The 27991-nt window shown below is 45.4% G+C and overlaps 1 protein-coding gene across 23 annotated transcripts in view; it reads right to left on the reverse strand.

The window, feature by feature from the left end:
- Window positions 1-27991, reverse strand: part of mcf2l2 (MCF.2 cell line derived transforming sequence-like 2) — a 156332-nt gene that overhangs the window by 97479 nt on the left and 30862 nt on the right. For 21 of the 23 annotated variants that reach the window (XM_055507783.1, XM_055507776.1, XM_055507782.1 and 18 more), the window contains 12 exons: window positions 26496-26610; window positions 19874-19964; window positions 19233-19352; window positions 11397-11513; window positions 11139-11288; window positions 10304-10428; window positions 10107-10221; window positions 9548-9667; window positions 8257-8448; window positions 7447-7638; window positions 7191-7380; window positions 6932-7035 (listed from right to left, as the gene is read on the reverse strand). In XM_055507783.1, the coding sequence (XP_055363758.1) occupies window positions 6932-7035; window positions 7191-7380; window positions 7447-7638; window positions 8257-8448; window positions 9548-9667; window positions 10107-10221; window positions 10304-10428; window positions 11139-11288; window positions 11397-11513; window positions 19233-19352; window positions 19874-19964; window positions 26496-26610 (1631 nt within the window). The remainder of the gene's footprint in view (window positions 1-6931; window positions 7036-7190; window positions 7381-7446; window positions 7639-8256; window positions 8449-9547; window positions 9668-10106; window positions 10222-10303; window positions 10429-11138; window positions 11289-11396; window positions 11514-19232; window positions 19353-19873; window positions 19965-26495; window positions 26611-27991) is intronic. The other 2 variants (XM_055507775.1, XM_055507784.1) reach the window with 1 other exon arrangement.

Here is a 27991-nt window from a genome sequence, read left to right on the forward strand (position 1 = left end):
CTTTCCAGCGTTTCTAGTTCTGCCTTGTTGTGTACCGTGATTCCAGTTCTGACCTCCGATTCTGAGCCTGCCTGATCCTTGTCTGCCTTGATTGTTGCTTCTGCTTGTTACCGACCTCGCCTGCCTGACCACGATTCTTCGCCTGCCGTTTTGGTATTGTACTCACCTCTCGTGTCTGACGGTTCATTGGTCCGTATAGCATCGCTCAAGTGATTAACCCCGTGGCCGTGAGACTCTCGTTGCCCAGGTCTATGAAAGTGCATCCTACCTTCCACGTCAGCCGGCTCAAGCCCCACCGCTCCTGTCCTCTGGTTCCTCCGTCCCAGCCTCCACCTCCGCCCCGGGTGGTGGACGGCCACCCGGTCTACTCGGTGCGGGACCTTCTCGACTGCAGGCGCCGGGGCCGCGGGTTCCAATACCTGGTCGACTGGGAGGGCTACGGGGCGGACGAGAGGTCCTGGGTTCCGGCCCGGGACATCCTGGACCGCTCGCTCATCCGGGACTTCCATCGGGCGCATCCGGAGGCCCCCGCCCCGGACGGGCTCCGCCGGGACGCCGGTCCGGCGACGGGGACAGCGCCAGGATCCGGTCCCTCCTCCTGATCCACCCTCCGCCCGCCCTGGTCGGGGGGGGGGGCTCTCCGTGGGCGCCGTGGTAGACGCCCTGGGGGGGGGGGTACTGTCACGTCCGGGCGTTTTCACCCGCCCTTTATACTGAAAAGGACTTCCTGTTTTATCTTGTATACTTCCTGTTTTCTCAGTTCAGTCCCCGGATCATGACACACCTGTTAGCAGTTAACTAATCACACCGGTATATAGCATCCACCCCTCACAGACTCCGGTTGCCAGATTGTTGCGTGAGATCACCACTTTCCAGCGTTTCTAGTTCTGCCTTGTTGTGTACCGTGATTCCAGTTCTGACCTCCGATTCTGAGCCTGCCTGATCCTTGTCTGCCTTGATTGTTGCTTCTGCTTGTTACCGACCTCGCCTGCCTGACCACGATTCTTCGCCTGCCGTTTTGGTATTGTACTCACCTCTCGTGTCTGACGGTTCATTGGTCCGTATAGCATCGCTCAAGTGATTAACCCCGTGGCCGTGAGACTCTCGTTGCCCAGGTCTATGAAAGTGCATCCTACCTTCCACGTCAGCCGGCTCAAGCCCCACCGCTCCTGTCCTCTGGTTCCTCCGTCCCAGCCTCCACCTCCGCCCCGGGTGGTGGACGGCCACCCGGTCTACTCGGTGCGGGACCTTCTCGACTGCAGGCGCCGGGGCCGCGGGTTCCAATACCTGGTCGACTGGGAGGGCTACGGGGCGGACGAGAGGTCCTGGGTTCCGGCCCGGGACATCCTGGACCGCTCGCTCATCCGGGACTTCCATCGGGCGCATCCGGAGGCCCCCGCCCCGGACGGGCTCCGCCGGGACGCCGGTCCGGCGACGGGGACAGCGCCAGGATCCGGTCCCTCCTCCTGATCCACCCTCCGCCCGCCCTGGTCGGGGGGGGGGGCTCTCCGTGGGCGCCGTGGTAGACGCCCTGGGGGGGGGGGGTACTGTCACGTCCGGGCGTTTTCACCCGCCCTTTATACTGAAAAGGACTTCCTGTTTTATCTTGTATACTTCCTGTTTTCTCAGTTCAGTCCCCGGATCATGACACACCTGTTAGCAGTTAACTAATCACACCGGTATATAGCATCCACCCCTCACAGACTCCGGTTGCCAGATTGTTGCGTGAGATCACCACTTTCCAGCGTTTCTAGTTCTGCCTTGTTGTGTACCGTGATTCCAGTTCTGACCTCCGATTCTGAGCCTGCCTGATCCTTGTCTGCCTTGATTGTTGCTTCTGCTTGTTACCGACCTCGCCTGCCTGACCAAGATTCTTCGCCTGCCGTTTTGGTATTGTACTCACCTCTCGTGTCTGACCTGTGCCTGTCCCTGACTACGCTTCTGCCTGATCCTGTTTAACCGGCTAGATCTCCTGTGTATGACCCTGCCTGGATTTGATTCTGCGTTGTGGAATAAACGTCATTCTGTAACACCAGTAAACCTCGTCTTGTGCTGTGCATGTGGGTCCGTCATCTACGCCGCCCTGACAACTTCCACCTCAGAAATATAGCTAAAATCAGAAGCATCCTCTCCCAGAGCGATGCAGAGAAACTGATCCATGCATTTGTTACCTCTAGGCTGGACTACTGTAACTGCTTACTCGTAGGATGTCAGCTCCTTAAAAAGCCTCCAGCTAATTCAAAATGTTGCAGGCAGAGTTCTGATGGGGCTTACTTAGAAAGAGAGATCACATTTCTCCTACATTAGCTTCTCTGCACTGGTTGCCTGTAAAATGTAGGGAAGAATTTAAAATTCTCCTACTCACCTACAAATCACTTGATGATAAATCACCTTCTTATCTTAAACACCTCATAGTTCCAGCTGAACACTTCGTTCTCAAAGCGCTGGGGTACTTGTGGTTCCTCGAGTCTTTAAATGTAGAACGGGAGGCAGAGCTTTTAGCTACCAAGCTCCTCTCCTGTGAAACAAGCTCCCTGTTCAGGTTCGAGAAGCTGACACACTCTCCACCTTTAAGAAAAAGCTTAAAACCTTCCTTTTTGATAGGGCTTAGAGTTAGAGATAGTTCAGGTCAGGCAGTGATTGTTAGTCACAGGAACCATCTCTTAGTTAAGTTGCAATAGACATAGACTGCTGGGGGACTTAATTTATACAGAGCTCCTTAGTTTCCTTCTTTTCTTTTCTTCTTTTCTATCCAATAACCTCCCATCATTGTTCCATGTTTAACAAACTTTATTTCTTTCTCTCCAGTAGTTGTGCTTCTCCCCCGCTATCTCTCTCTCCCCCACTCTGTCTTCACCTTCAGCAGGTATCATCGGACTCAGAGCTATGTGTTTGGCAGCTGCGGATCCAACCATCCTGCCTGTGTCCAGTCTCTAGTCCAACCGTCCTGCCTGTGCTCTGTTGTTGCTTGTTGTTGCTGTGCTTTTCTCTCTCTCTATCCCCTCACCCCAACCCGTCACGGCAGATGGCCGCCCACATCCAGCCTGGTTCTGCTAGAGCTGCTGGAGGGTTTTGGCTAAATAAGGAATCAGTGGCTTTCTAATGATAATGTCTGCTTTGATTCAAAATAAAAAGCTGCTAAACGACTTACACATGATGTCTTTATTCAAACACACACTTCAATATAACCTTTTGTTAAAAATGTCAAGCAATGTCTGAATGCTTGTCTGTTAGATTCAGTTGAGCTTCTTTCAGCGCAGAAACATGATGCATCTGGCTCTCGGCTGCTGCAGGAAGCATACAGCATAACTCATCGGTGCTGAACTCTGGCCGATACAAGTAACCACGGATATCAGACTATGTGTGCTGAAGTACTCGCTGTCTTCTAAATAATCTACAGCAGGACTGCCGGCCATTGAATATTAGTGCTGTACGGGTATGCAAGAAAAACAATGGCAGACTGAACAGTTGCGCTTTAGCAGGCTAGCTCTGCCCCCTTTCAGTCTGACTGTTGCAGGGAATCTGAGTGTCTCTTCATTCTTACATATTACCCAAGTTCGTTTTTGTCAGCCCCCAATGAAAATTACTGAAGTTTTCCTTTAAGAAGATTAATAATAATAATCAACGCTAATAGAAAATAATAATGATAGCAACAAATAAATAACACTAATAATAACAATACTAACCAACTGAGAAATAGGAAAAAAATAGCAGTACAATATAATTGATTGCACTAATGTGAATGATCAGTGACTGGAGTTCAGGAGGAGGATGGCTTTTGGCACAAAGGTAGCTCTCCTTTAAGTCTTGCAGGAGATGAAGCAAGAGGGGAGACAATCAAATGCAGGGTGAAGGGAGGGGTCTTCAAGTATTTTGCCTGCTAGCCTGAGCGCCTGCTGATGGATGGATTTGGGACAGTGTTCCAATTGGTTGGCCAATGATTTTGGAGCACACTTTGACACAATTTTGTAGTTGATTCCTGTTTTGTAGGGTGGTGGAGTGGAACCAGTGGGTTATGGATAATGTGATAATGCTCTATGAAGGAGTAATAAAATATCATCAAGTGTTCCTGTTGACTCCAAAGGAGCTGAGATTCCTGAAGAGGTAACGACACTGGTACCAGCTCTTAAGAATGTCCTCAGTGTTAGAGGAGAACTTCAGTAGGTTGTCAAATGATGGTTCCCAAACATTTGTACTCTCTCATCTGCGTATTTCACCAGGCGATTATTAGTTTGGGTAGACCTGCAGTCATCTGTGTACAGGATGAAGAGCAGCGGTGAAAGTATACAGACCTGTGGGGAGCCAGTTGAGGTGCACTGGAGGCCAGAAAGAATGTTATTTTCCAGAACATTCTGTGACCCGTTGGTGATCTGTTGGTTAGGAATTCCAATAGCCATAGTCATCAATAGTCATCCACTCCAAAGTGTGAAGAGAGCCAGCTCCATGGCTTTCATTCCTAGTAATGTTATGGGTCTGAAATGATTCATGGTTTTGATGTTATTTTTCTTGGGAGCGGAGGTTCCCGTTGGTGAAATTCTGCTTCACTTTGTCCTAATATCTCAGCTTGGTGCTTTGGAATAAGAATAAGAAAACCTTTAATAGTCCCGCAGTGGGGAAATTACCTCTCACAACAGCAGTACAGATGAGCAAATATACAGGTACAGAACAGTTTGTGTTTGCACAGTACGAAGCAGTACAGTACAGTTAGAGTGAGCATGAGGTCATTGCAGGGTTATTGCACAGTAATGGGTATAAGATTTGTACCGGTAACAATATACATGATTGTTCACAGATTTACACAAATATTGTGCAGAGCAGGTTGCTATATAAACCACTGATGCAGTGGGTGAGTGACTGTGGTGGGATGTGGTCAACAGTTCTGATTGTACAGTCTGATAGCAGCAGGTAGGAAGGATCTACGATATCTCTATTTCACACAGCGAGGGTGGATCAGTCTGCTACTGAAGCTGCTCTCCAGAGCAGACAGTGAGTCCTCCAGTGGGTGAGAGTCCTGGTCCATGATGGATGTCAGTTTAGCCAGGACCCTTCTCTCACCCACCTCCTGCACCGTGCCCAGAGTGCAGCCCAGGACAGAGCTGGACTTCTTGATGATCCTGTCCAGTCTTTTCCTGTCCCTCACTGTGATGCTGCTGCCCCAGCAGACCACACCGTACAGGATGGCTGATGCCACCACAGAGTCATAGAAGGTCTTCAGGAGTGGCCCCCTCACTCCAAACGACCGCAGTCTCCTCAGCAGGTAGAGTCTGCTCTGACCCTTCCTGTACAGTGCATCCGTGTTATGAGTCCAGTCCAGTTTATTGTTCAGATGCACTCCCAGGTACTTGTAAGAGTCCACTCTCTCAATGGATGGTGACAGAGGATAAGATGGTAAGGTGAAATTCATTTTTTATATATTTTTATATATTTTATATATACGCCTCACGGCGAGAAGGTCCTGGGTTCGATTCCCAGAGGCACGAAGGCACGTGTTTGCGTGGGTTCTCTCCGGGTTCTCTCCGGGTTCTCCTGCTTCCTCCCACAGTCCAAAGACGTGCATTAGGTTGATTCGCTTCTCTCTATTGCCCGTAGGTGTGAGTGTGTGTGTGTGAATGGTTTTATGTCTCTGTGTTGCCCTGCGATGGACTGGCGACCTGTCCAGGGTTTACCCTGCCTCTCGCCCATAGCCAGCTGGGTTAGGCTCCAGCGTCCCTGCAACCCCGCATATGGGATTCAGCGGCTTAGAAAATTGATGGATGTATGACCAAACCTTTCCTAGGACAGTCACAACAAAAGACATTGTAACCTGAAATAAAAATATCTAGGTCTTAGACCACTTTGTGGTTACAAGATTCAGATTCATTCATGAGAATGTCAGTTGATTTAGTTCAAAATCTGACCAAATCTACCTATGAAAATTTAATAAGAATTAGTCCCACAGTGGGGAAATTGCACCTCCCAACAGCCACAGGACAGAAACCAGAGATAAACCATATGAACACACATTCATAAACAGCAGCAATTGTCTGACAGCGGCTGGTACGAAAGACCTGCGATATCTCTCTCCTTCACACGGCGAGGGCTGTTACTGAAGCTGCTCTCCAGAGCAGACAGTGAGTCCTCCAGTGGGTGAGCATCCTTGTCCAGGATGGCTGTGAATTTAGCCAGGACCCTTCTCTCACCACCTCCTGCACCGTGCCCAGAGTGCAGCCCAAGACAGAGCTTGACTTTTTGATGACCCTGTCCAGTCTCTTCCTGTCCCTCACTGTGATGCTGCTGCTCCAGCAGACCACACCGTACAGGATGGCTGATGCCACCACAGAGTCATAGAAGGTCTTCAGGAGTGGCCCCCTCACTCCAAAAGACTCAGTCTCCTCAGCAGGTAGAGTCTGCTCTGACCCTTCCTGTACAGTGCATCTGTGTTATGAGTCCAGTCGACTCTATTGTTTAGGTGCACACCCAGGTATTAATAGGAGTCCACTCTCTCAATGTCCCTCCCCTGGAATTTGCATCAGTGGGATGACGATTTCTTTTGTTTTTTCTGCGTTGATCAGCAGGTGGTTTTACAGGTGCTTTTACTGACACCAGTCCACAAAGTCCTGAGTGGGTCCTCTGTACTCTGCATGGTTGTCATCGGTGATCAGTCCGACAATGGTAATCATCACATGTTAATGTCTTTGATGTCTTTGATTCAGGGGTGTTTATACCAGAATTGTTAATAATTAATAATTAATAAAAACATGCATATTTGCAGATGTTCAGTCCCCTAACTTCTGTGTATCTAAAGTTAACTACACAAAACCTTTTACAACCTAAGTAATTATAAATCATCTAGGCCATCTAATACCATGTTGACAGACAGTTATGCAGGGCATGAAAGCTGGTCAGGTAAGTTTTTCTGTTTTAGGTTCACTAATGACTTTGTAACATTTACCTTAATGCCTCCCTTTGCCTTGTGTATGTTCTTCTTCTTGTTAGGATCAGCATCGACCACCTGTTTGCCATTATATGAGTTATCAGACGCTCTACGAGCTACAGCTGAAATCAGTTTGAAAAAAAGGACAAAACATAAACACCTGTATTTAAGCTTGTATTACATGAATCACATGAAACAATACTTAAAATGAACACAGGATATGGCACAAAGCTGAGTTAGCTAAGTGTGCAGTTTGATCATAAAAGGTCTGACTCACAGTGCTGACTCCATGTGGGCGTAGACCCCTTGGTCTTGGTTGGTGGTCTTTTTGGAGAGGACTCGGGTCGTGGGGCGACAGGCTGGACAGGCCTCATCTGTTTGGCAGACAATCTCTTCAGACTGACGTGTCGCTTCTCAAACATCTCCTGGACATCCTCCAGTCGCTTCAGTGCCTTCAGGACACTGCCCTGCAAGCAACCATATGTTAGTCTTCATTCTGTCATCCAGTATACTCATGTCTTTGTTCACCCTACCTTGATATCCTCAGAAAGTGCCATCTCATACTGGTTGTGGAGGTTTCTCAGGTCAGTAAGTTGGTTGTTTTCTGCTGACTTTAGAAAGCATTCGATGTCGGCCAGAGCAGACTCTGCCCCTTCCTGTGACTGACACTTATCCACTGCTTGTGATGCTAACAGGTAGATGCCAGACTCGCACCACTGGTTCACCTGTAGGACAGAAATACAAATCCACAAGGCTCAGTGTGAGCAACCCATACTTCCAATATATATAGCTGTGTTAATGGTAAAGCTGTAGACATCTGATGCTCAAGTAAATGAATAAACTGTAAAGAACACTGGGCACTGAGCTAGTCCTGTAATGGCAGTCTTGGACTTGTCATTCCCCACACTTCTGTCCTCTTTCCTGTTTGTTGTGTATATGTTTGCATATTTCTTATATATATTCTCAGACTTCACCTACTGTTTATCAAGATCTGGATTTGTTTGACTGAAGACCACACTGTAACTGAAGGCAGAAGTTACTCTACTGTGCCTGTTCTCAGGTTTCAAATACAATCATTTACACATACTGTACAATAACACTTTATTATTGTTAATGTACTGTTTATAAAATTGTCTCCAGTGAGTTTCTTTCAGAAATCTTACAAAATTGGGGACAAGTTCATTCATCACATATCTCACTTTACATTTCATTTAGTATTCATGGTCTGAAAATTAGATTAGACTTACATCGATCAGAAAAGAAAATCCAAAAGTTCTTCTTTTATTTGAATGATTTAGTTGCATGACATCAGTGAATGTGTACAAGTCAAACCAAATCCTTACCTTGTCAATGCCCATCTGTATCTGCAGGGACTTAGACAGGATGTCGACCTTTTTCTTGGTCTCGTTGTTGAAGTTGTCACAGACTCGCCTGAGCTCTATACATTTGGGTCGAATAGAGTCAACAGCATAGTGGTTGCTCTGGATCAGCTGGTCACCATGCATTGCGTGGAGCTGGGCCTTTTCTAATATGGGCTGCAAGAACAGACTTGGATTAAAGAACTATGTATTTGAAGCATGTCAGATATACCTGGTGAGGCTAATGTACACTATATTATAGTAAGTACTGGGTCACCACACGCATTTAATTTACATGCACATGAAGTGTTTTAATCCTTGGTGCATGCTCCTCAGCTATAAAAGGCAGTCAGCAAGGGTGTTTCTCAGACATGCTGTAATGGAAAAATTTTGCCTTTGTGCTATTTCTTATCCAACACACTCGTCATGTGCTGGTTAGGTGCAATAATGAACTGAACATTCTTACACAAACAATTAATCTCTTGTGCCCTGACGTACATCAAGTCTAAACATCTGATGTTCCATTTGACTGACTAATAATTTATGATATATGTTTGTCTTTTACACCCTGACTCTGGCTCCTTCCTATCTGACTTCCCACCAGACCCAAGGCTGTTAAAGCGAATGCATCTTGTCTTGGAAGCTCGATGTTCCTTGCTTTGGATAACAAGACATGACAATGCAGAAGTGAAAAAGCAAACATTCTCACTCACAGCGAGATAAAGTGGCAGAAACAATTCCATTGCTCTAGAGAGACATTCCACCAGAGCCAGAGAAAGGGGTTAAAAGGCAGAAGCAACTTGAGGATCGTGGGCTCTTTGCATCACACCTTCGTGGTGTGTGCACTGATCTCCCCAGCTGGTTTTTGGTTTGTTGATGTGCACGAACAACATCCATGATTTTTATTTGCTTTCCCCATTATTTTTATTTTCTTTATTATTTGAATAAATCGCACAAAAGGACAACTCTCTTTATGGAAAATTTCCACCACACATGCCATTGAACCTCATAATTCAACACACCATAGAACATCTGATCTAAAATCCAGTGGTGGCAAGCTTTAAATTGCAATCCTTTGCATTGCACTAGCTAATATACAGTATCATAAAGCTTGGATGTAGCTGCTCAACCATGGAAACCTATAAAGTCCTTATCCAAGTTGCTTTAGTTCCATTTTTATCTCTCACAGTGTGTGTGTGTGTGTGTGTGTGTGTGTGTGTGTGTGTGTGTGTGTGTGTGTGTGTGTGTGTGTGTGTGTGTGTGTGTGTTGCCTGACCTGAATGCTTTCCTGCAGCATTTTCAATTCTTTTAACAGGTGTTCAACTCCAGCCACACAATCACTATCAACTGACAGGCTGTTTAGACTGTCCATCAAACTGTCCAAAGAAACTTTGACCTGGGTGACAAAATAAAGACAATATCATTGATCAGTGTATTGGCAACTTTTCCATGCAATTATTGCAAAATATTATTTATCATATAACCACAGGTCCAATAATGGTAATGCTCAAATTACATAAATAATGTAACGGTCATTCTAGTTTACCCAGAAACATTATGCCTAAATGTAACAATAAGTCAGGCCATGACAGATTTATTTGATTGGGACTTGGAGTGAAAATATCCTGATAGGAATTGATTTTTTACCTGGAAAAAATATGATTTATGAAGTGTATAGTACACAGGCATATGAACACTGTAATGCTGAACTCTTTAGTGATTCTAAAATTGTGTTTGTCAGTTTTTACAACTGATGTCTTATGAAGATGCACATAAGAATTACAAGATGTAAGCCAGCGGCACCCAGAGAGCTTCAGAGCATTCAAACGCTGTACCTCTCTGAAGTCCTCTTCAAAGTGACGTAGCTGCAGGCACTGTTCCAGTTTCAGGTGGTGCTTACACCAGAACTGTTCAAAGGCATTTTCTGTCTCATCCAGCTGTGCCAGGAGTCTGGAACATTTGTTAGGAATTGTGTTACACACATAGAAATCTCACAGGACCACATGGACAGACTGGAACACATTACTGTCACCTTTCCACAGTGGTTTGGTTCTCCATCTCATCTGGGTTGAGTTTGTGGTTCTCTGACTTGACCGCCTGCTCCCTGATGCAACCCAGCAAAGTGGTTCCTTGCTTCAAAGCTAGCTTCAGTTCGTCCTGGAGATATACAGTAGTATAATTATATTACTACTACTAATAATAATAATAATAATATTACTACAGCATAAATATTAGTAATAACACCAGTAATGTAAAACTGTAGACCGGTGCTTGTAAACATTTTAAATTATTATTTGCAGTAGCATTTTAACCTGTAGTCTAATTATAATGATGTCTCTTTACAGGCTTTCATTGCTCATTTTTGCTATTTGATTATCAGGGCTTGAAAGCTAAGTTCTCTAAACTAATCCTGATGTTTTAAAGCTTTTTACACCTGAATCACACATACAAGTCTTTGCAGTCTCTTCTTTATGCTCTTTACTCCATAAAGTAAAAGAAAATTCTAAGGTGATGCCTTCGCTTTGTTTAGATAAATAGTTGCAGTAGTAGTAGTAGTAGTAGTAGTAGTCATCAAAAGATTTAGCACATAACCCTTATTGTCATTGCACACACGAAAAACACAAACAAAAATCAGTGGAACGACAAAAGCACACTTCAACCATTGTATATATTACAAACAAGAAGAGATAAGAATTGTGCATAAAATGTGATAAAGGGATCATACCAATGTAGCTTTCATACAGTCTAAACTGTTACAATTTTTTTGATCTAGAGTAGTAAATGACTGCGATGTTCATGTATAAAGCCAGGAACAAATTATCAACTGCTGGAATTTTCATTAATACAGTGATGCCACTGAACCTCACCTTAAGGTTGTCATGTTTTTCTGTGTGTGCTGTAAGCTGGTTTTTGGTGGACTGGACATCATTGGGCAACTCTGTATCTGCCAGGTCTATACCAAACGTTTCTAACATCTGGGCTGTGGTTTTTACTGTCATGGCGAAGTTCTCAATGGCCTAGGAAAATAAATGGAACAGAATGTAAATGACCGGTTTCACATGTCTTTGTCTTTATAGCTGCTACAATCCATTGTTAAGATCCACAGTACAGTACTGGTCACTCACAGTTCGGTGGTGTATCCACTGACTGTGACAGTACTCCAGGCTTCCTCCGAGCTCCCGGGTCAGCTGGCCTTTATCCACATAGTCATGCAGGTCCGACAAAGAGTTCAACATCACAATCTGCAAAAACATCCCACATAGTTCCCACATTATCTTGTAGTGTGACTCATTGGTAGAACTGATGTTCCTAAAGCTGCAGAGTGCTGAATTTTAAATTGTCAGAAATTAAATATACAGTAATATTCCCATTTCCCTCTTTCAGTGACTTTGTAAAGTTTCTGTCAAGAGAGGAAAAAATTGTCTGTAACCCTGTCACATCGTTGCAGTCACTGAAACAATCTATTGCAGAAAAGCCTAGCAAAGTATTGGAGTAAAGACACTGAACACAAGGTCCAGTGAAAGGATAATGTTGACATGTATGTTCTGTAATAAGACAGGTCATACTTTGCAGAAGTGCAAGAAGTTTATAGAAAACTGCAGTGTCAGACAGAGTTAAGTGCAGTCGTAGCACTTAAAAGTGTCAGCCGTTACGGCGATCCGTATTCATTTTCAGTGCGGTATCACCTTGTTTTTAGGAGCGAGTGTTGCGTCTTTTTGGCCTATAGGTGGCGATCAGCCCCCACACTGCCCCCTATGACGCCGTACTAAAACCGTGTTATAAGTGTCACGATCTGGTTTCTTGTTTCTTGTTCTGGTATTGTTTTGAAAGGACTTTGTTGTCACCCAGGTTTTGTTCCAGTTTCATTTCCTGTTTTATGTTGAAAGGACTTCCTGCTAAACTTATATCTTATATCATATCATCAGCTGTTCCCTGTCAGTATCGGCTCTCATTATCCACACCTGCACTTCATCTGCAATCAGTCCACCCTGTATTTAAGCTCCACCTCTCACCCCTGTAACTTGCCAGATTGTTTGCTCGTGTTGCGTGTTATCACCACTTTCAGCGTTCTTTGACCTAGACCCGTCGCGCACCGTGTATTTTGTTTTTGACCTCTGATTCCGAGCCTGCCTAGTCCCTGCCTGCCTTGTCTGCCCTGGTCTTCTGCTCTGGCCTGTTACCGACCTTGTCTGCCTGCCTGACCACGATTCTACGCCTGACAATCTGGTATTGTAAATCAGTCTCTCGTGTACGAACGTTGTCTGTCCCTGACACCGATTCTGCCTGCTCCTGTATACGCTGTATGAACTGTCCGTGTATGACCCTGCCTGATATCGACACTGAGTTGGAATAAATTCCTATTGCTACTCATACCCCAGCCTGTCCGTGCCGTGCATGTGGGTCCGCCGCCTTGACGTTCTGACAATAAGGGCCCATGTCTTGGTGGTGTAATGGTTAGTTATTTTTTAACAGTCTTGACCCGTCGGCTTTTTTGTCCAGGGTTCGAATCTCAGTGGGAGCAGAAGTTGTAATTACTGAACAATCAGCGTTGTTATCTCATTTCTATATTTTGGCATACAAGATAATAACAAATGACTAATAGGGCTGGCTGCCTGTATTATTTAGCAGACGATTGTAGTATTTAGTATAGTAGTATTTCCAAGATATGGCAGTTCAAAACCGGAATAAGCAACTGTACTGTATGCTTAGAGAGACCGAGTGCGCGCTCCCACATACAGCGTTCGATTTTATTATGATATTATTCCTGCGGGAGAATCAGATGTCGCAAATAAATCTGAGCGACTCCGGATTTTGCCGACTTTGAAAGCTCCGGTAAATAAATAAGTTTTACAAAGCGTCCACAGTCTGTGGCATTCTCGTGAGTATTGGGAGAGCGTTCCACAGACTAAGTGCAGCTGAGCGAATTGTCCGATCTGCTCTTGAGTTTTGTCTTCGGCTAAATAAGTGTAAAACAGTCCTTATTACTCATGCAGAATCAATATATGTAGAACAACCTGCTGCATTAATGAGTCAGAGATCTGCTGACTTCTGGCGTTCTGGCATACCATAGAGAGAGTTTAGTTCAATTTATTTAATTTTATTATATAATATCTTCTACAAGTTAGCGGTGGTAGTCTGCCAAACTTGTTGTGTGACATACCATAAGAAGAGCGTTTGAAAAAAGTGAAGTGAAAGGTTTTGGCGTCCCACAGCCTACGTAGGCGCAGCTGATCATGCTGCCCGATCTCCCATGGAGCTTTTTCTTTGTCTCTGAGCTAAAGTATTTCACACCTGCTGAGCCAGTGGTGACAATATGTTAACATGTCTCTGTGCCAATACGGAGTAGGGGGAAGGTATGTGAAGTTTGCTTTAGCAACTGAACCAACATCAGACGCCGTGTTTACGGCGCAGAGCAAGTTTCAAATCCACTGTGTTCCCTGTGTAATAAAAGTTTTTTTTTGTTTTTTTTTGTAGACTGTGAGAGAGGGCGCGATGCTGTGAGAGAAGGTGAGACTCTGCGAGAACAGCACGAGAAATTCAACAAGGCGGCGCGACGCCGGTAGTAAACAACAGCGCGACAAACTATCCGCCAATTTAAATAAATAAATAACTACCTCATTCTACGGAAAACAATCAACCATCTCACCATTCTGGATAACACCGAAGAAAGTTTAGAGTACATCGATGAGTGCTTCGAGCGTCTGGTAATGGGGAAAAAGGACACGGCTTCAAACAAGAGATCCCGTCCGTCTGACTCACCTGAGTCACCTGGAGCTAGCTCGGCGGACAAAAACATCACGAACATCCTGAAGTCTATCGAGAAAAAAAATATCAAGCTTCGACGCGCGTCTGGTGCTAGTGGAACTCCTCCACAAAGAGTTTAGGTCCCTCCGCTACTCCCTGGAATTTAGCCAGCAGCAGGTGGTTTCTCTCGCCATCGAGAACGAGGCCCTGAAGGGAACGGTGCAGTCCCTGACGGAGGATGTGGCTCAGCTAGCGGCCGAAAATAAAAAAATAAAACAAGGCATCATCGATCTGCAGGCCCGCAGCATGAGGGACAACCTGGTGTTCTCGGGGATTCCAGAACAAGCGGAGAAAAACGCGGAAACCACCATTAAAAACTTCCTTAAACAACAGATGAAGATTCCAGTGGAAGTTGTCGACAAGATGGCGTTTCACCGTTCCCACAGACTCGGAGGAAGACGACCGGATGGCCAGCGCCCTCGACCCATCGTTGCCAAGTTTCATGACTTTAAGCAGATAGAACTGGTTAAGAGCCGAGGAAGACAGCTGAAGGGAACCGACTACAGTGTCAACGACCAGTTCCCCAAGGAGATCCTTGACCGCCGCCGCCGACTCTTCCCCATCCGTAAAAAGTTCATGGCAGAAGGCTGCAGGGCTGTCATTAGCGTCAACAAACTGTACGTCAACGGAGAGCTCTACCGGGACCGGGAAGCAACTCCGTGGCTGTACTAGCAGGTGGTATGTAACAACAATGGTTTAATATAAAAGGTTTGTTAAAAAATAATAGATGCAGTGCAACTAAGTGTCATAACTTTACATCCAGTATTTAAACTCGTTCCCTTGCAGATGTTTCATGTAAATGTTTTTTTGTCATTCTGTCACTCACCCACATTAATGTCACTCACCCACTCACTTTGCAAAGTGCTCATCGTGCTTAATCACTCACTTTCCTTTCACTTTAATTTTCCACTTTTTCCTTCACCTACTTTCACTCCACACTGTGTACATTCTTCTTTTCTCTATTCTTCTCCCACGTAGTCAGCCAGCTATGTAGCCCTCCAGCAGCCACACACAAACATCTAATGCACAGGGGAAACACGTGCACATACATCGATAACACACAACTCAGAATACACAGGTACTTAAGGTTGTCTGGAAAGGAAAATATAAATCCATTACTTAAGTTGCCCTTGAGCACTGGCTTCCTGTCGTCGTTGTACTGTTTTCCAAAATAAGAGTCTCACTTTCTTATGCCGCGCGTCTGGCGTCTAACGTGCGTACCGTCAGAGCAAACCTTACAGCGTGTGTGGTAGGGGGTCTCTCGTTACAATATGAAGTCACTGGACTTACTGGGAACTGTAGTCCTGACTACTTTGTCATGACAGCCAACCCAAACAACCACGTGCTGTGTTACCAGCATGTTCAGACACATTAACAGGTCCTCCGGTTCTAAAACGTTCTAAAATGACTCGTTTTCCCAGCTTTTATTCTGGAGGGGGAAATCAAACTGTTAGAATGTACACGGACAGTTTTCTTGTTTCTCTTTATAAAAGTGACAAACGGCATTTAATCAAAGCATCGTGTTAAAAATGAATAAACTAGCTGAAAACAGTGTAGTCAAAACCAGACAAATAAATGGATTTAAAGCCGTTTTCTTGCTTTGAGGAACAACTCATTGTCTTGTTTTCCCAGCTTTTATTCTGGTGGGGAAGTCAAACTGTTAGAACATACACGGACCCGACACACCTGACAGTACTTAAATAGGACATACTGTATAAAAAAGCAGCAACTTCAGCAATTGACAACAAACACCAGCGCACATTGACAACTTGATCCAAGTCATCTGCCTATGAATAAGTGGCTCCTCAGCACCATCGTTGGAACGTCACATCACTGTCTGCTTCAGATGGTGACGCCACTTCCCCAATTCTCTCGTTGCCTACATTTCTGGTTATGCTCTGTCTGGACACATCATCTGTCATTCAGGCTCTTACGTTTCATTCAGAGTCAGAGCAAACTATAGATCATTGCAGTCTGATTAAATTTAAAGAGTTTGGTTCCTCCACCAACTTAAAAGCTGCTATAACAAGAGAACGACTTTTTTTTCTCTGCTTTTTTCTCAAAACAAAAAATCAGCTTTAAATCCAACTCCGTGCCTTGTGTTGAAAAAACAACACTTGAATTCCGTTCATACCAAAAGAAACGAAAATCCATTTTGTTTTGTATTTTTACTTTATGACCAACAAACCAGAAGACAAGTACAGATACACATATACAATAAATTTATAAGACATATTGTTGAATAAATATAGATTCCTATTTTATGTTATTATACTTCTATTGTCGTATTGGATTGGCTGGAGGAGGGACTGTGTCTGTCGGCTGGCCTGGGAACTGTGTAACGACATCAGCAGCTTCGGCAATTGACAAACAAACACTAGCATGCACCAGCGAGCAAAGACGCATAATAATCTATAATATTTAAAAATAAAATACCCTACATTAAATGATACAATAAACATGATACAATAAACATTTTTGTGCTTAATAATCACCACACAACAGAATTTTATCTGTAAAGGCACAGATAGAAATGAACAGTCTGACTTCACATCTTTGCGCCACCTGGTGGTTAAAACGAGACTAGCACCCTGAATTTTTTTAGCTTGCTACAGGATTAAAAAGTCGGGGACGCACCCATTGCGCGGTGGCGACGCAACCGTACTACAGTAAAAAAGGTGGTCGCTTTAAAGTGCTACGGCTGTATGTTCAAGTTGAAAGGCTATGCTTTGTCTCAGGCCTGGTCACCAATCTTAGAACTGCAAAGGCAGGAGCATTTGTGAACTGTGCCATAAGCGGCACCCAGCTTGTCTACATTGAGAGAGAGACCAGGGACAACAGAGACAACAATCTGAACAAAATCAAAACCAAGAGAGGCTGAGTGACAATCTAGATAATCACAAAGAAACACTGACTGCCACTTCTAATAGAGTGATAATCATGAAGCTCATAGACAATCAGCCGCAATTATTCCTGTTTGGCTTTCCTGCTCAACTCAGCCATCACATGAAGTCCTTGTGTATGCACTATTGGATTCTCAAAGTAATACAACATTCATATTAAGTGAAATAGCAGAAGCTTTAGGAGCAAACAAAGAACAAGTTAGGCTCAGGCTTTCTACTATGACATCGAAAACTGCAGTAGTTAACTCTCATCGACCTACAGGTACGTGGTATCTATGCCAATAAGAAACTCTGTTTACCAGTAGTTTACACATGGGACTTTATTCCAGCCAACCTAGCTCAAATCCCGACAAATGCAACAGCAAAGGCATGGGCTCATCTAAAGCACCTCAAAGAAGAAATCGCACCCTTGCAGGATTGTGAAATAGGTCTGCTCATTGGGTACAACTGTTCACAAGCCTTACTCCCAAGGAAAGTTGTAGCTGGGGAGGAAGATCAACCTTATGCGCAGTGTACAGACCTTGGCTGGAGTATTGTTGGACACAGTGATCCCTGTTTAGATGCAGGGGATGCATTCGGCATTGCACAGTTGTAAGACAAGTGACTCCAGATGTAAGGTCTGTTGTCGACCTCAAAACTGAAGTAAACTATGTGAGTCAAATCCAAGTAAAGGACATTACACCCTCAGAAATCCTACAGGTCCTCGAATCTGATTTCTCAGGAAGAGATAAATCAGGTAACCCTGTGTCACAAAAAGAAGTTAAGAGAGAACATCAAAAGGAATGACACTGGTCATTATAAAAAATGCCATTACCATTCAAAGATGACAGTCCAAAATTACCAGTCAACAAGACAGCTGCAATTCATCACTTAAAATGTCTTGAAAGAAGACTAAAGAAACACATTAAGCACTACACACTACACAGCAGACAAGGGAGGCGCGCAGGCGTGCTCGTCAGACTGAGACAGTGAGACAACGCACACTGCTCCCGTCAATATACCTGGCTAACGTGCGCTCACTGGTAAATAAGATGGACGAGCTTCTGCTCCTCAACACAAAAAACAAGGCCTTAAATAGATCCGCTGCCCTGTGCTTCACTGAAACCTGGCTCAACAAGAACATCCTTGATAAAGCACTACATCTTCCCGGCTTCCAGCTGCTCCATTCGGACCGAGTCAACGAGCTTTCTGGGGAAACACGGGGGGGCGGAACCTGCTTCTATATTAGCAAAGGTGGATGTACAGATGTCATAGTGTTGAAGAAGTTCTGCAGTCCTTAATTGGAGTGCTTCGTCCTTTTTGTCCCTTTTATTCGCCTGTACTGTTAAATAGCTGGGTGTTCACCTCAACAATAAACTGGACTGGTCTAACAACACAAATGCTCTATATAAGAAGGGCCAGAGTCGTCTCCACCTGCTGAGGAGACTGAGGTCTTTCGTGTGCACAGACAGCTACTAAGGACTTTCTATGGCACTGTGGTTGCTTCAGCAGTCCTGTATGGAGTTGTGTGCTGGGCGGGGGGCAGTACAGGCAGAGACAGGAAGAGACTCAACAAGCTGGGCTGCACACTGGAGTCTGATTTTACACTGTGAGTAAGTGAAGATGTGCAATAACCTCATCAGCCATCCATCTGCTACCCAGCAATATGTTGTAAAATGAATGTAACACCAAAAATTTGATCTGGTTTCCACTGTTCAGAAAGAGCGTGTTGGTACATGTTACAGTAGACACGTCTTGTGATTTGAACTCTGCAATAACCTCTTGGTGGCCCAGTGATAAATACTATGACTTTAGGTTCAGTCATGTTTTTGCTAATTTCACAGAATATTTGAGTGTTTTTATGAGCGAAGCTTAAAGACTTCTACGTTTATATTTTATTGACAAAAGATCTTAATTAACAGCAGACTTATTCAGTCCTCACTGTCTTTAAGCTACTTCTGCACCTACACCACGTGCAAAAATCCAACTGCATCACATTCACAAAATATCATCAGGGCATGGACAAGGACAGCTAAAATGCTTTGTTCTTGCTTCAAACAGTTTCCGTAACTAAGATCAACCAGTGCGGCATTCAAAAGTCAGTCATTAATTAATCTGTGTGTATATCTTTAAAACCGTCTCAAACGAGGCAAATAAGCTTTCTAACTGCTTCGCCACTTGGAGACCAAGCATTCTGCATATAACACCATGTTACAACGACGCTGCCGATAAAATATGTTTTTTATGGAATGGTTGGTACTGAAGCATGCTTACCGGTACCTTCACTTTAAAGTCATCCTTGTGCAGCTTGATCCCAATGTCAGCCATAGCCCTGTGGAGGAACCTGGACGGTCGGAGCACCAACACCAGCAGCAGGTTTCCTGGAAATGCCCCCTTAACATAACATGGCCATGTATAAACTTAAGAAGAAAAAGCCTCTATTGGTCATTATCACATAAAATGCAACAATTGGTCTTCTGCATTTAAAGTGGGCTGCCATGCAAGGTGCTCGGGGAGCTAGTGCGAAGTGTCTTACTCAAGGACACACTTGGTGCTCTGGTGGAAAACTAGAACCTTCCGCTCCCCAAGCCAACGCTCTACCAATTGAACCACCAAGGCACCTTAGGGTAGATCTCTGAGCTACAGTATGATAAAGTAGCACTTATCTTCACACTATGTATACTATAAAAACTGAGGCATGGGTGGAAAGTCCCCACCTGTCTGTGTGTTAAGGTACTTAACATCAGTGACTATGCCTTAAACTGACTGGTAACAATGGTGATTAACTGTCTATGGCTGATTATTATACCGGACCCAGGTGTATTGAGGGTGGTAATAAATGGCTTTCAGTATTTGAATGAAACAATGAGTGATGCAGTGGTGATACAGGCCCCCCTAGGTCTAAGAGAACTTACTGCAATCCTTGACAGAGATGCCTTTACTGAGTTCCATTTGTCCTTCCGCCGGTCAATGATGATGATGAATCCAATGCTGGCAGCATCCAGACTGGAAACAAGAGGTAGAGGGGATTAAAGTCTGATGTTTGTATATGTGTGTTATCTTTGAAAAAAAGAAGTAGTAGTAGTAGTAGTAGTTGTAGTAATAGTAGTAGTAGTAGTATGGACAAGTCAAATTAAATACTAAATGGTCTGGCCATTTGTCTCTATGTTGAGCGGCCTAGCTTTTTTAAAAATCCCCGGGGAGGGGTCCTACTGTAGTGGCTAAAATATTGCCTGCCTACACAGCTAGAGTGTGAGGGCATATTTTTTTAGGCCACAGGTTCTGTCACGACAACTTGTCACAACAGCCACAGTTCTTAATCTATGGACATAATTTTTTCACTCGTTTATAGACATGGCCATTCACTCTAATGCATTTGTCTGAGCCTTATTAGATAAAAGTATGACATTTTGAACCGTGACTGTGGCCACAATTTTTTTAGTTTTGAAACATAAAACTCACCAGTTACTCATTAAATCCTTGGCACTCAAAGTTATTTTTGTGATACCTATATTTGTTTTACTGTAAGAAGCCTGTTTAGCAGCAACTCTGCTTTCACTGAGCAGAATGGAGCCGATTTTCCCGCCTTTGTTTCCATGACAACGGCACAGCTGCAACCTTGACTGACAGATCAAATGCCTGATGCTCAGTGTAGCAGCTCTATGTTTATTAATAATTAGTTCATTAGACTGTTTGATTGTTTAGTAATTAATCACACACTTCCTCTGAATCTTTTCGAAGATACAGATCTGTAGCTAGAAATAGCAATGTTTCTGCTTTCAACTGGTTTATTATGAGTAGTTAATGAGACTATAATTTAGCATGACATACACACACTCCCTCGATATACTTTCAAAATAAAAGCAACAATCCAGATCTTCAATAGCAAGATTTCTGCTATAAAATGGTTAATTGTGACTAATAATGAGACTATTTTACTGTTTAGCAATTACTTGCAGATGCTTCCACCAAAGCTCCAACTTTTCTCAATTTAAAATTCTAATACTCACTATGCAGCTACTTTCAGCTATATTGAATTGTTGCACAACTTTGAGCTATTATTTGAGCTCTTGATCTCAAGACTAAATAGTATTATGATTTTTATTTTATTTTTTTTTTCAAGTTTCCTCAATTTGAAATTGAATTACTTCAGCTTGTTCTGCAAATATTTATCTCTCTTTTAACAACTCCTAAATCTCTTCAGATACATTCATCTATGCTTTACATGCTTCAGCTATTCTCGACTATGTTTTAAATGCTTCAACCTTCAGCAATTCTTCAGCAATACATTCAGCATGGAAGCATTCCCTGTGCATTTTCCTTTGGAAATGCTTTAAGTAGATAATAATACTATTATTATCAGAAATATATGAGATATTGTGCAATCATCTATAAAAGAATTCCAAACAACTTATTTCTTTCTTGTACTAAGTTACAGGTTGTACACTTAAAAAGTTTATTGATACTTAAAAAGACATAATTCTTCAAGGTACAAGTTTTAGAACATGACCTGCTACAGTTTTTCCTTCTTACTGCTGAAGTTAGCTTACAAACGAGAAAATGCGTCCAAGATCGGCTATTTAAGTCACTCAAGGACTCACTCGAAATATTTTCCAAGATCCAAATGCGGACCTCTCACTCTGGCAGGTTTACAGAATCAATCTTTTAACACTTTTCCTCATCACCTGAAAGGCATCGCACTAATTGAATACCATATATATTTCACTATTGAAAATGAAATGAATGTAATTTTGATTGAACACTGATATGTTAAATGTCAAAACAAATAATAATTTATCATGCAGCTAGATTCGAACCCACATCCTTAATATTAACAACATTGCACTCGAACTCCAGCAACCAGGCAGGAGGCTGTGGTCAGAACTATAAATAAACAAAAGGGCACAACCGCAAATTTTATTTAAAGGGCTCACAACTGCCAGTGGCGCCTCTGGTGGCCAGTTCCAATGGAGGTTTTTAATCCGGTGACAGCTGAGGGGTGGGAAATCTAGGTCAGTCAGCTTCTTTTGGATTGTCCAGCAGGATGGTATTAATTGCAGAATGGCAGAAAAAAAAAGTTCTCTGTTCCTCGGTGGCTCACCGCAGAATAAGGGGCTGTGTTAATCCATCATACCATCTCAAGTCTTATTGTATATGTTTTTGTTTAATGTTGGCAAGTTCAAATATAATGTGACCATTTTGGGGCACTGTACTATAGTAGCTAGCACTAACACTGTACCAAGTATGGTTTTGTGTGAAAATTCTTGTCACTAGAAAGTCAGTTCAGTTAATGGTAATTCTTTTGCTAATTGCTTTACTTACTAAGGCAGATAATTACACACCATAATATTACACATTTTATTTTACCATTGTGTTTACAATGCTTGTTAAATATTCTTTTAATACATTTTGTCACAGCGCTCTAGGTAGCGGACCCACATGCACGGCGGAGACAAGGCTCTGTGATAATAAGGGTTTTTTAGTACTCGTAGTCAGGCAGGCAAGGGTCGATACACAACTGAAGCAGTAGCAGTACAGGCATGGATCAGACAGTCGGTGGTCAGGAGGCAGATTTAGGTCAGACTTACGGCAAGACAATATCACAGATGAGGCAGGTGGCAAGGTCAGGGAAAACAGGGTCGATCACAAATCAAGATACTAAATACTGCTGGAATGCTGGCTATAACGCAAAGACAAACTGGCAGGGAACTATGGCAAGAGGTGGTGCTTAAGTACTGGGTGACTGATTACTGATGACATACAGGTGGAGATAACTAGGACAGGAAGTAAAGTAGCGCTAACTGGGTAAGGAGCTAAACAGCAAGTGGCGACAAAATAAAACCGGAAATGAATGGAAACAGTAACTGAATGACCTGGACTGTGACAGAACCCCCCCGTCTAGGGCTGATTCCTAGACGACCAAAAGAACACCAAGAAAAGGGGAAAAACACAACTAAGCACGATGGGTGGCGAGCTAGAACAAACACATAAGGATCAAGAGACGGCACATTTCGTGCCCAAGGACAAGGCTAGAGTTCTAGGGGAGCGGCGTTGGAACAAGACGCGCTGGTGCACTCCAGACGGGCAACGCTCCAGGAGATTGAGGAGGCGTTGCGGTCGGCAACGGCAGAGGCCGTGCCATCGCAGAGGCAGGAAACGACGACCTCCAGGCAGGGAGTCGCCTCCGGAACCGGCCAGCCGAGGTGGCCGACGACGCAGGAGGCAGCGCCATCCCTGCCACAGGATGCGCCAAGAACCAGGCCCTCCATCCGGCAGATGAGGCGAGAGCTGGAGGGATGCCGACACCAGTGACTGGGACAGACGTGGAACCAGAACCATAGACGGGGACGGACGTGAGATTGGAGCCAAAACCAAGGACAGACAGACGACGGAACCAGAACCACTGCCGAAGGTAGATGGGAAGCCCAAACCAGGACCAGAGACGAGAACAGACGAGCAGGTGGAGCCAGGACCAGAGATGATGTCAGGACCGGAGACGAAGCCGGGACCAGAGACGGAGACCGACGTGGAGACGGAACCAGAACCAGAGACGAGGACAGACGTGGAGACGTGGCCGGGACCAGAGACGAAGCCGGAACCAGAGACGAGGACAGACGTGGAGATGTGGCCGGAGCCGGACAACCAGGAACCAATGCAGGCGTGGCCGGAGCCGAGCCACCAGGAACCAATGCAGGCGTGACTGGTGCCGAGCCACCAGGAACCAATGCAGGCGTGTCTGGTGCCGAGCCACCAGGAACCGATGCAGGCGTGGCCGGTGCCGAGCCACCAGGAACCGATGCAGATGCGGCAGACGCCGGACCACCAGGAGCTGAGACGAGCGTGGCAGGGACACAAGCTGAGGTAGATGTGATCTGTGCCAGATCACCAGGAATCGCAGCAGATGCGGTCGGCACCTGACCACCAGGAGCTGCACCTGCACACACTGACCCAAAAAGAACGGGAACCAGGAGTGGGCCGACCACCTCCCGCCCACTGGGGACTGGGCCGCCAGGAGCTGAATCTGGACCGACCAACCTCATCCTGGAGGCCGGCAGGCAACGACGCTGGACCAATCTCCTCCTGGAGGCCGGCAGGACACAAAGCTGGACCGACCTCCTCCTGGAGGCCGGCACCAACCGGAGCTGGACCGACTTCCTCCTGGAGGCCGGCACGAACTGGAGCTGGACCGACTTCCTCCTGGAGGCCGGCAGGAAACATGGCGGCAGGAAACGCAGCTGGACCGACCTCCTCCTGGAGGCCGGCAGGAAACGCGGCTGGACCGACCTCCTCCTGGAGGCCTGCAGCAGGAGCAACCCCCCCTCGGAGGTCGGCAGGAGCAACCTCCCCCTGGAGGCCGTCAGGAACTGCAGCAGGAGCTGCGGCAGGAGTGACCTCCTCCTGGAGGTCGGCAGGGACTGCAGCGGAAGCTGCGGCAGAAGCGACCTCCTCCGGGAGGTCTGCAGAACTGAAACAACCTTTCCGAGGTCGACAGGAACTAGAACGGCGTCCTTAGTGGAGCCGACAGGAACTGGAATGACCTCTCCAGGGAGGTCGACAAGAACTGGAACGGCCTCTCCAGGGAGGTCGACAGGAACTGGAAAAACCTCTCCGGGGCGGTCGACTGGAACTAGAATGGCATCCTCAGTGATGCCGACAGGGACTAGAACGGCGTCCTCAGTGGAGCCGACAGGAACTAGAACGACCTCTCCAGGGAGGTCGACAGGAACTGGAACGACCTCTCCGGGGAGGTTGACAGGAACTAGAACGGCGTCCTCAGTGGAGCCGACAGGAACTGGAATGACCTCTCCAGGGAGGTTGACAAGAACTGGATTGGCCTCTCCAGGGAGGTCGACAGGAACTGGAATGACCTCTCCGGGGCGGTCGACTGGAACTAGAATGGCATTCTCAGTGATGCCGACAGGGACTAGAACGGCGTCCTCAGTGGAGCCGACAGGAACTAGAACGACCTCTCCAGGGAGGTCGACAGGAACTGGAACGACCTCTCCGGGGAGGTTGACAGGAACTAGAACAGCATCCTTAGTGGAGCCGACAGGAACTAGAACGACCTCTCCAGGGAGATCGAGGAGGCCCTCTGCTGGAGGAGAGGGTTGCTTGATCTCAGTGGCCGAGTCCCCTGGAGCCTAGACAGAGGGAACCGGCTTTCGTCGACGCCGTCTGGGCCGCCAACAACCAGATGTGGATTCCATCTCCTCACCCGCCGTGACTGACGCAGAAGATGGGGCCAAGGCATGAACGGGATCCAACTGGGTAACGTCTGGAGCGAGAGCGTGACCCGACTGAGCAGCGACAGGCACATCAGCTTGAACTGCCGGAGTGGCGACAGTAACGTGAACAGGACCAGACTGAGCGGCGACAGGATCGTGAGCTTGATCTGACAGAACGGCGACAGGAACAGGACCAGACTGAGCGGCAACAGGAACATGAGCTTGATCTGACAAAGCGGCGACAGGAATTTTCGCCGGCGAAGCGGGAGCAGCTGATAAGACGCTGGCAGGTCGCTGCGCGCCAGCGTGTGCCGATTCCCTCCGCACTGCCTGGAGCCTCTCAAAAAGCGTCTGCACTCCCAGGTAGTCAAGCCACCAGAATTCCTCCTCCAGGATACCAATAGCCTGCTTTATGATGCGGAGCCGGACCTTCAGACTGGGGGCTTCCGCATAATCCTTTGCGAGCTCCCCGAAGCACCAGCGGAGGTCCTCCGGCAGACTCGAGCAGGTAAAAACCATCGCAACTGTGCGTTATCCACGCTCACAAAAACAAAATTCAACTACTGACCTTAAACAGATGCAGGGCGCCGGCTGTGTCCGAGTCTGGCCAGTTTGTACTGTCACGGCGCTCTAGGTAACGGACCCACATGCACGGCGGAGACAAGGCTCGGTGATAATAAGGGTTTATTAGTACTCATAGTCAGGCAGGCAAGGGTCGATACACAACTGAGGCAGTAGCAGTACAGGCATGGATCAGACAGTCGGTGGTCAGGAGGCAGATTTAGGTCAGACTTACGGCAAGACAATATCACAGATGAGACAGGCGGCAAGGTCAGGGAGGAAAACAGGGTCGTAACGAATCAAGATACTAAATACTGCTGGAATGCTGGCTATAACGCAAAGACAAACTGGCAGGGAACTATGGCAAGAGGTGGTGCTTAAGTACTGGGTGACTGATTACTAATGACATACAGGTGGTGATAACTAGGACAGGAAGTAAAGTAGCGCTAACTGGGTAAGGAGCTAAACAGGAATTGGTGACAAAATAAAACCGGAAATAAATGGAAACAGTAACTGAATCACCTGGACTGAGACATATGTTAAATATTTATGTTTGGCACAGCATAGAAAGGGACCAGGGGTATTAAAGGGAAGCAGATAAATTCACTGAGCTTATGGTAAATGGTAAATGCTCCGAACTTCTATAGCGAATTTAAATACCCTTCCGGGATCCAAAGCTTAATTAAACAATAGCAACTGCGTAAGGACTAAATTTCTTCAAAAGGTTTTAGTGTGCATGATAATGTGTTACCTGGGGATGCTGGTGAGGTAAGTAACCACACTGAGGAAGTCTTCCTCTGGCACTTCGCTGAAGCCTGAGTACTCTGGGAAGGTGATGATGGGGGCGCCATCTTTCCCTCTGCCTCCTGCACAACCACAACATGCATATTAACTATTATGGTATCTGGTAGTTGATTTAGCTAACTTAGCCCATAATCTGCAATGTTATATATTCAGAGTCATCATAGATTAAGAAATCAACTTTACACATTACACACAAATTCATGTGACTATGATCAAGCAGCGAGTTTAACCAAGGAAGACAAACTACATTTGAAAACATAAAGCTTCAGGAGTCAACTAACACAAAAAAGGCAGAAGTCATAATGTCACAGAACTAAGCCACTATAATGAAAAACGTTAACTTATCTCCAAAAAAGGAGCGCCAAATCACAACATACTTATTTCAAGGCATTTTACAAGGTAAGGTTTCAAGACTGTACATAACTAAACCCAACAAATCCCACATACAGCAAGCCTTTAATTACAATTTGACAGCAACAGTGGAGAGTAAAACTTCTTCTCTAACGGGAAAGAAATGACAGAACCAGGCTGGATGTGGACGGCCATCTACCTTGACCGGTTGGGGTGAGGGGATAGAGAGAAAAGCACAGCAACAGGCAACAACAGAGCACAGGCAGCATGTTTGAATCCGCAGCTGCCCATCACAAACACAAAGCTCTGAGTCTGATGATACATGTAGGTGGGGACAGAGTGGGGAGGAGTTAAACATGGAACAATGATGGAAGGTTATTGGACAGAAGAGATAGAAAGAAATAGAGGTGCTCAGTGTATTATTGATTAAGTCCCCCAGCAGTCTATGTCTATTGCAGCTTTACTAAGAGATGGTTCCTGTGACTAACAATCACTGCCAGTGACCTGAACCATATCTAACTATAAGCCTATAAGGTTTTAAGCCTGATCTTAAAGGTGGAGAGTGTGTCAGCTCCTCGAACCTGAACAGGGAGCTGGTACCACAGGAGAGGAGCATGGGAGCTAAAGGCTCTGCCTCCCATTCTACATTTAAAGACTCTAGTAGCCCAGCGCTCTGAGAAGGAAGTGTTCTGCTGAGAGCATAAGGAACTATGAGGTCTTTAAGATAAGAAGGAGCGTTATCATTGAGTACTTTGTAGGTGAGTAGGAGAATTTTAAATTCTATCCTACATTTTACAGGCGCCAGTGCAGAAATGTAATCTGTTTGACTTTGATGTTTTTTAAACAATTTTGAATTTTGACTAGTTGATCTGTTTCATTTGTTTCCAAAGACATATATAGCTGAGTATCATCTACCACGAATTGGCCTGCAGGGTCAGGCATGCGAAGCACGGGTGCGGTGGTGAAGCTCCGTTTGAGGTGCTGGAATACCGACTCCACCTCAGTTGACCACTAAAAAGGAGTCTTGAGAGATGTTAGTTGGTGTAGGGTCGCCGCAATACTACTGAATCGCCGAATAAAACGACGGTAGAA

The sequence above is a fragment of the Betta splendens genome, chromosome 4 (assembly GCF_900634795.4).
Source record: "Betta splendens chromosome 4, fBetSpl5.4, whole genome shotgun sequence".
NCBI lineage: Eukaryota > Metazoa > Chordata > Actinopteri > Anabantiformes > Osphronemidae > Betta > Betta splendens.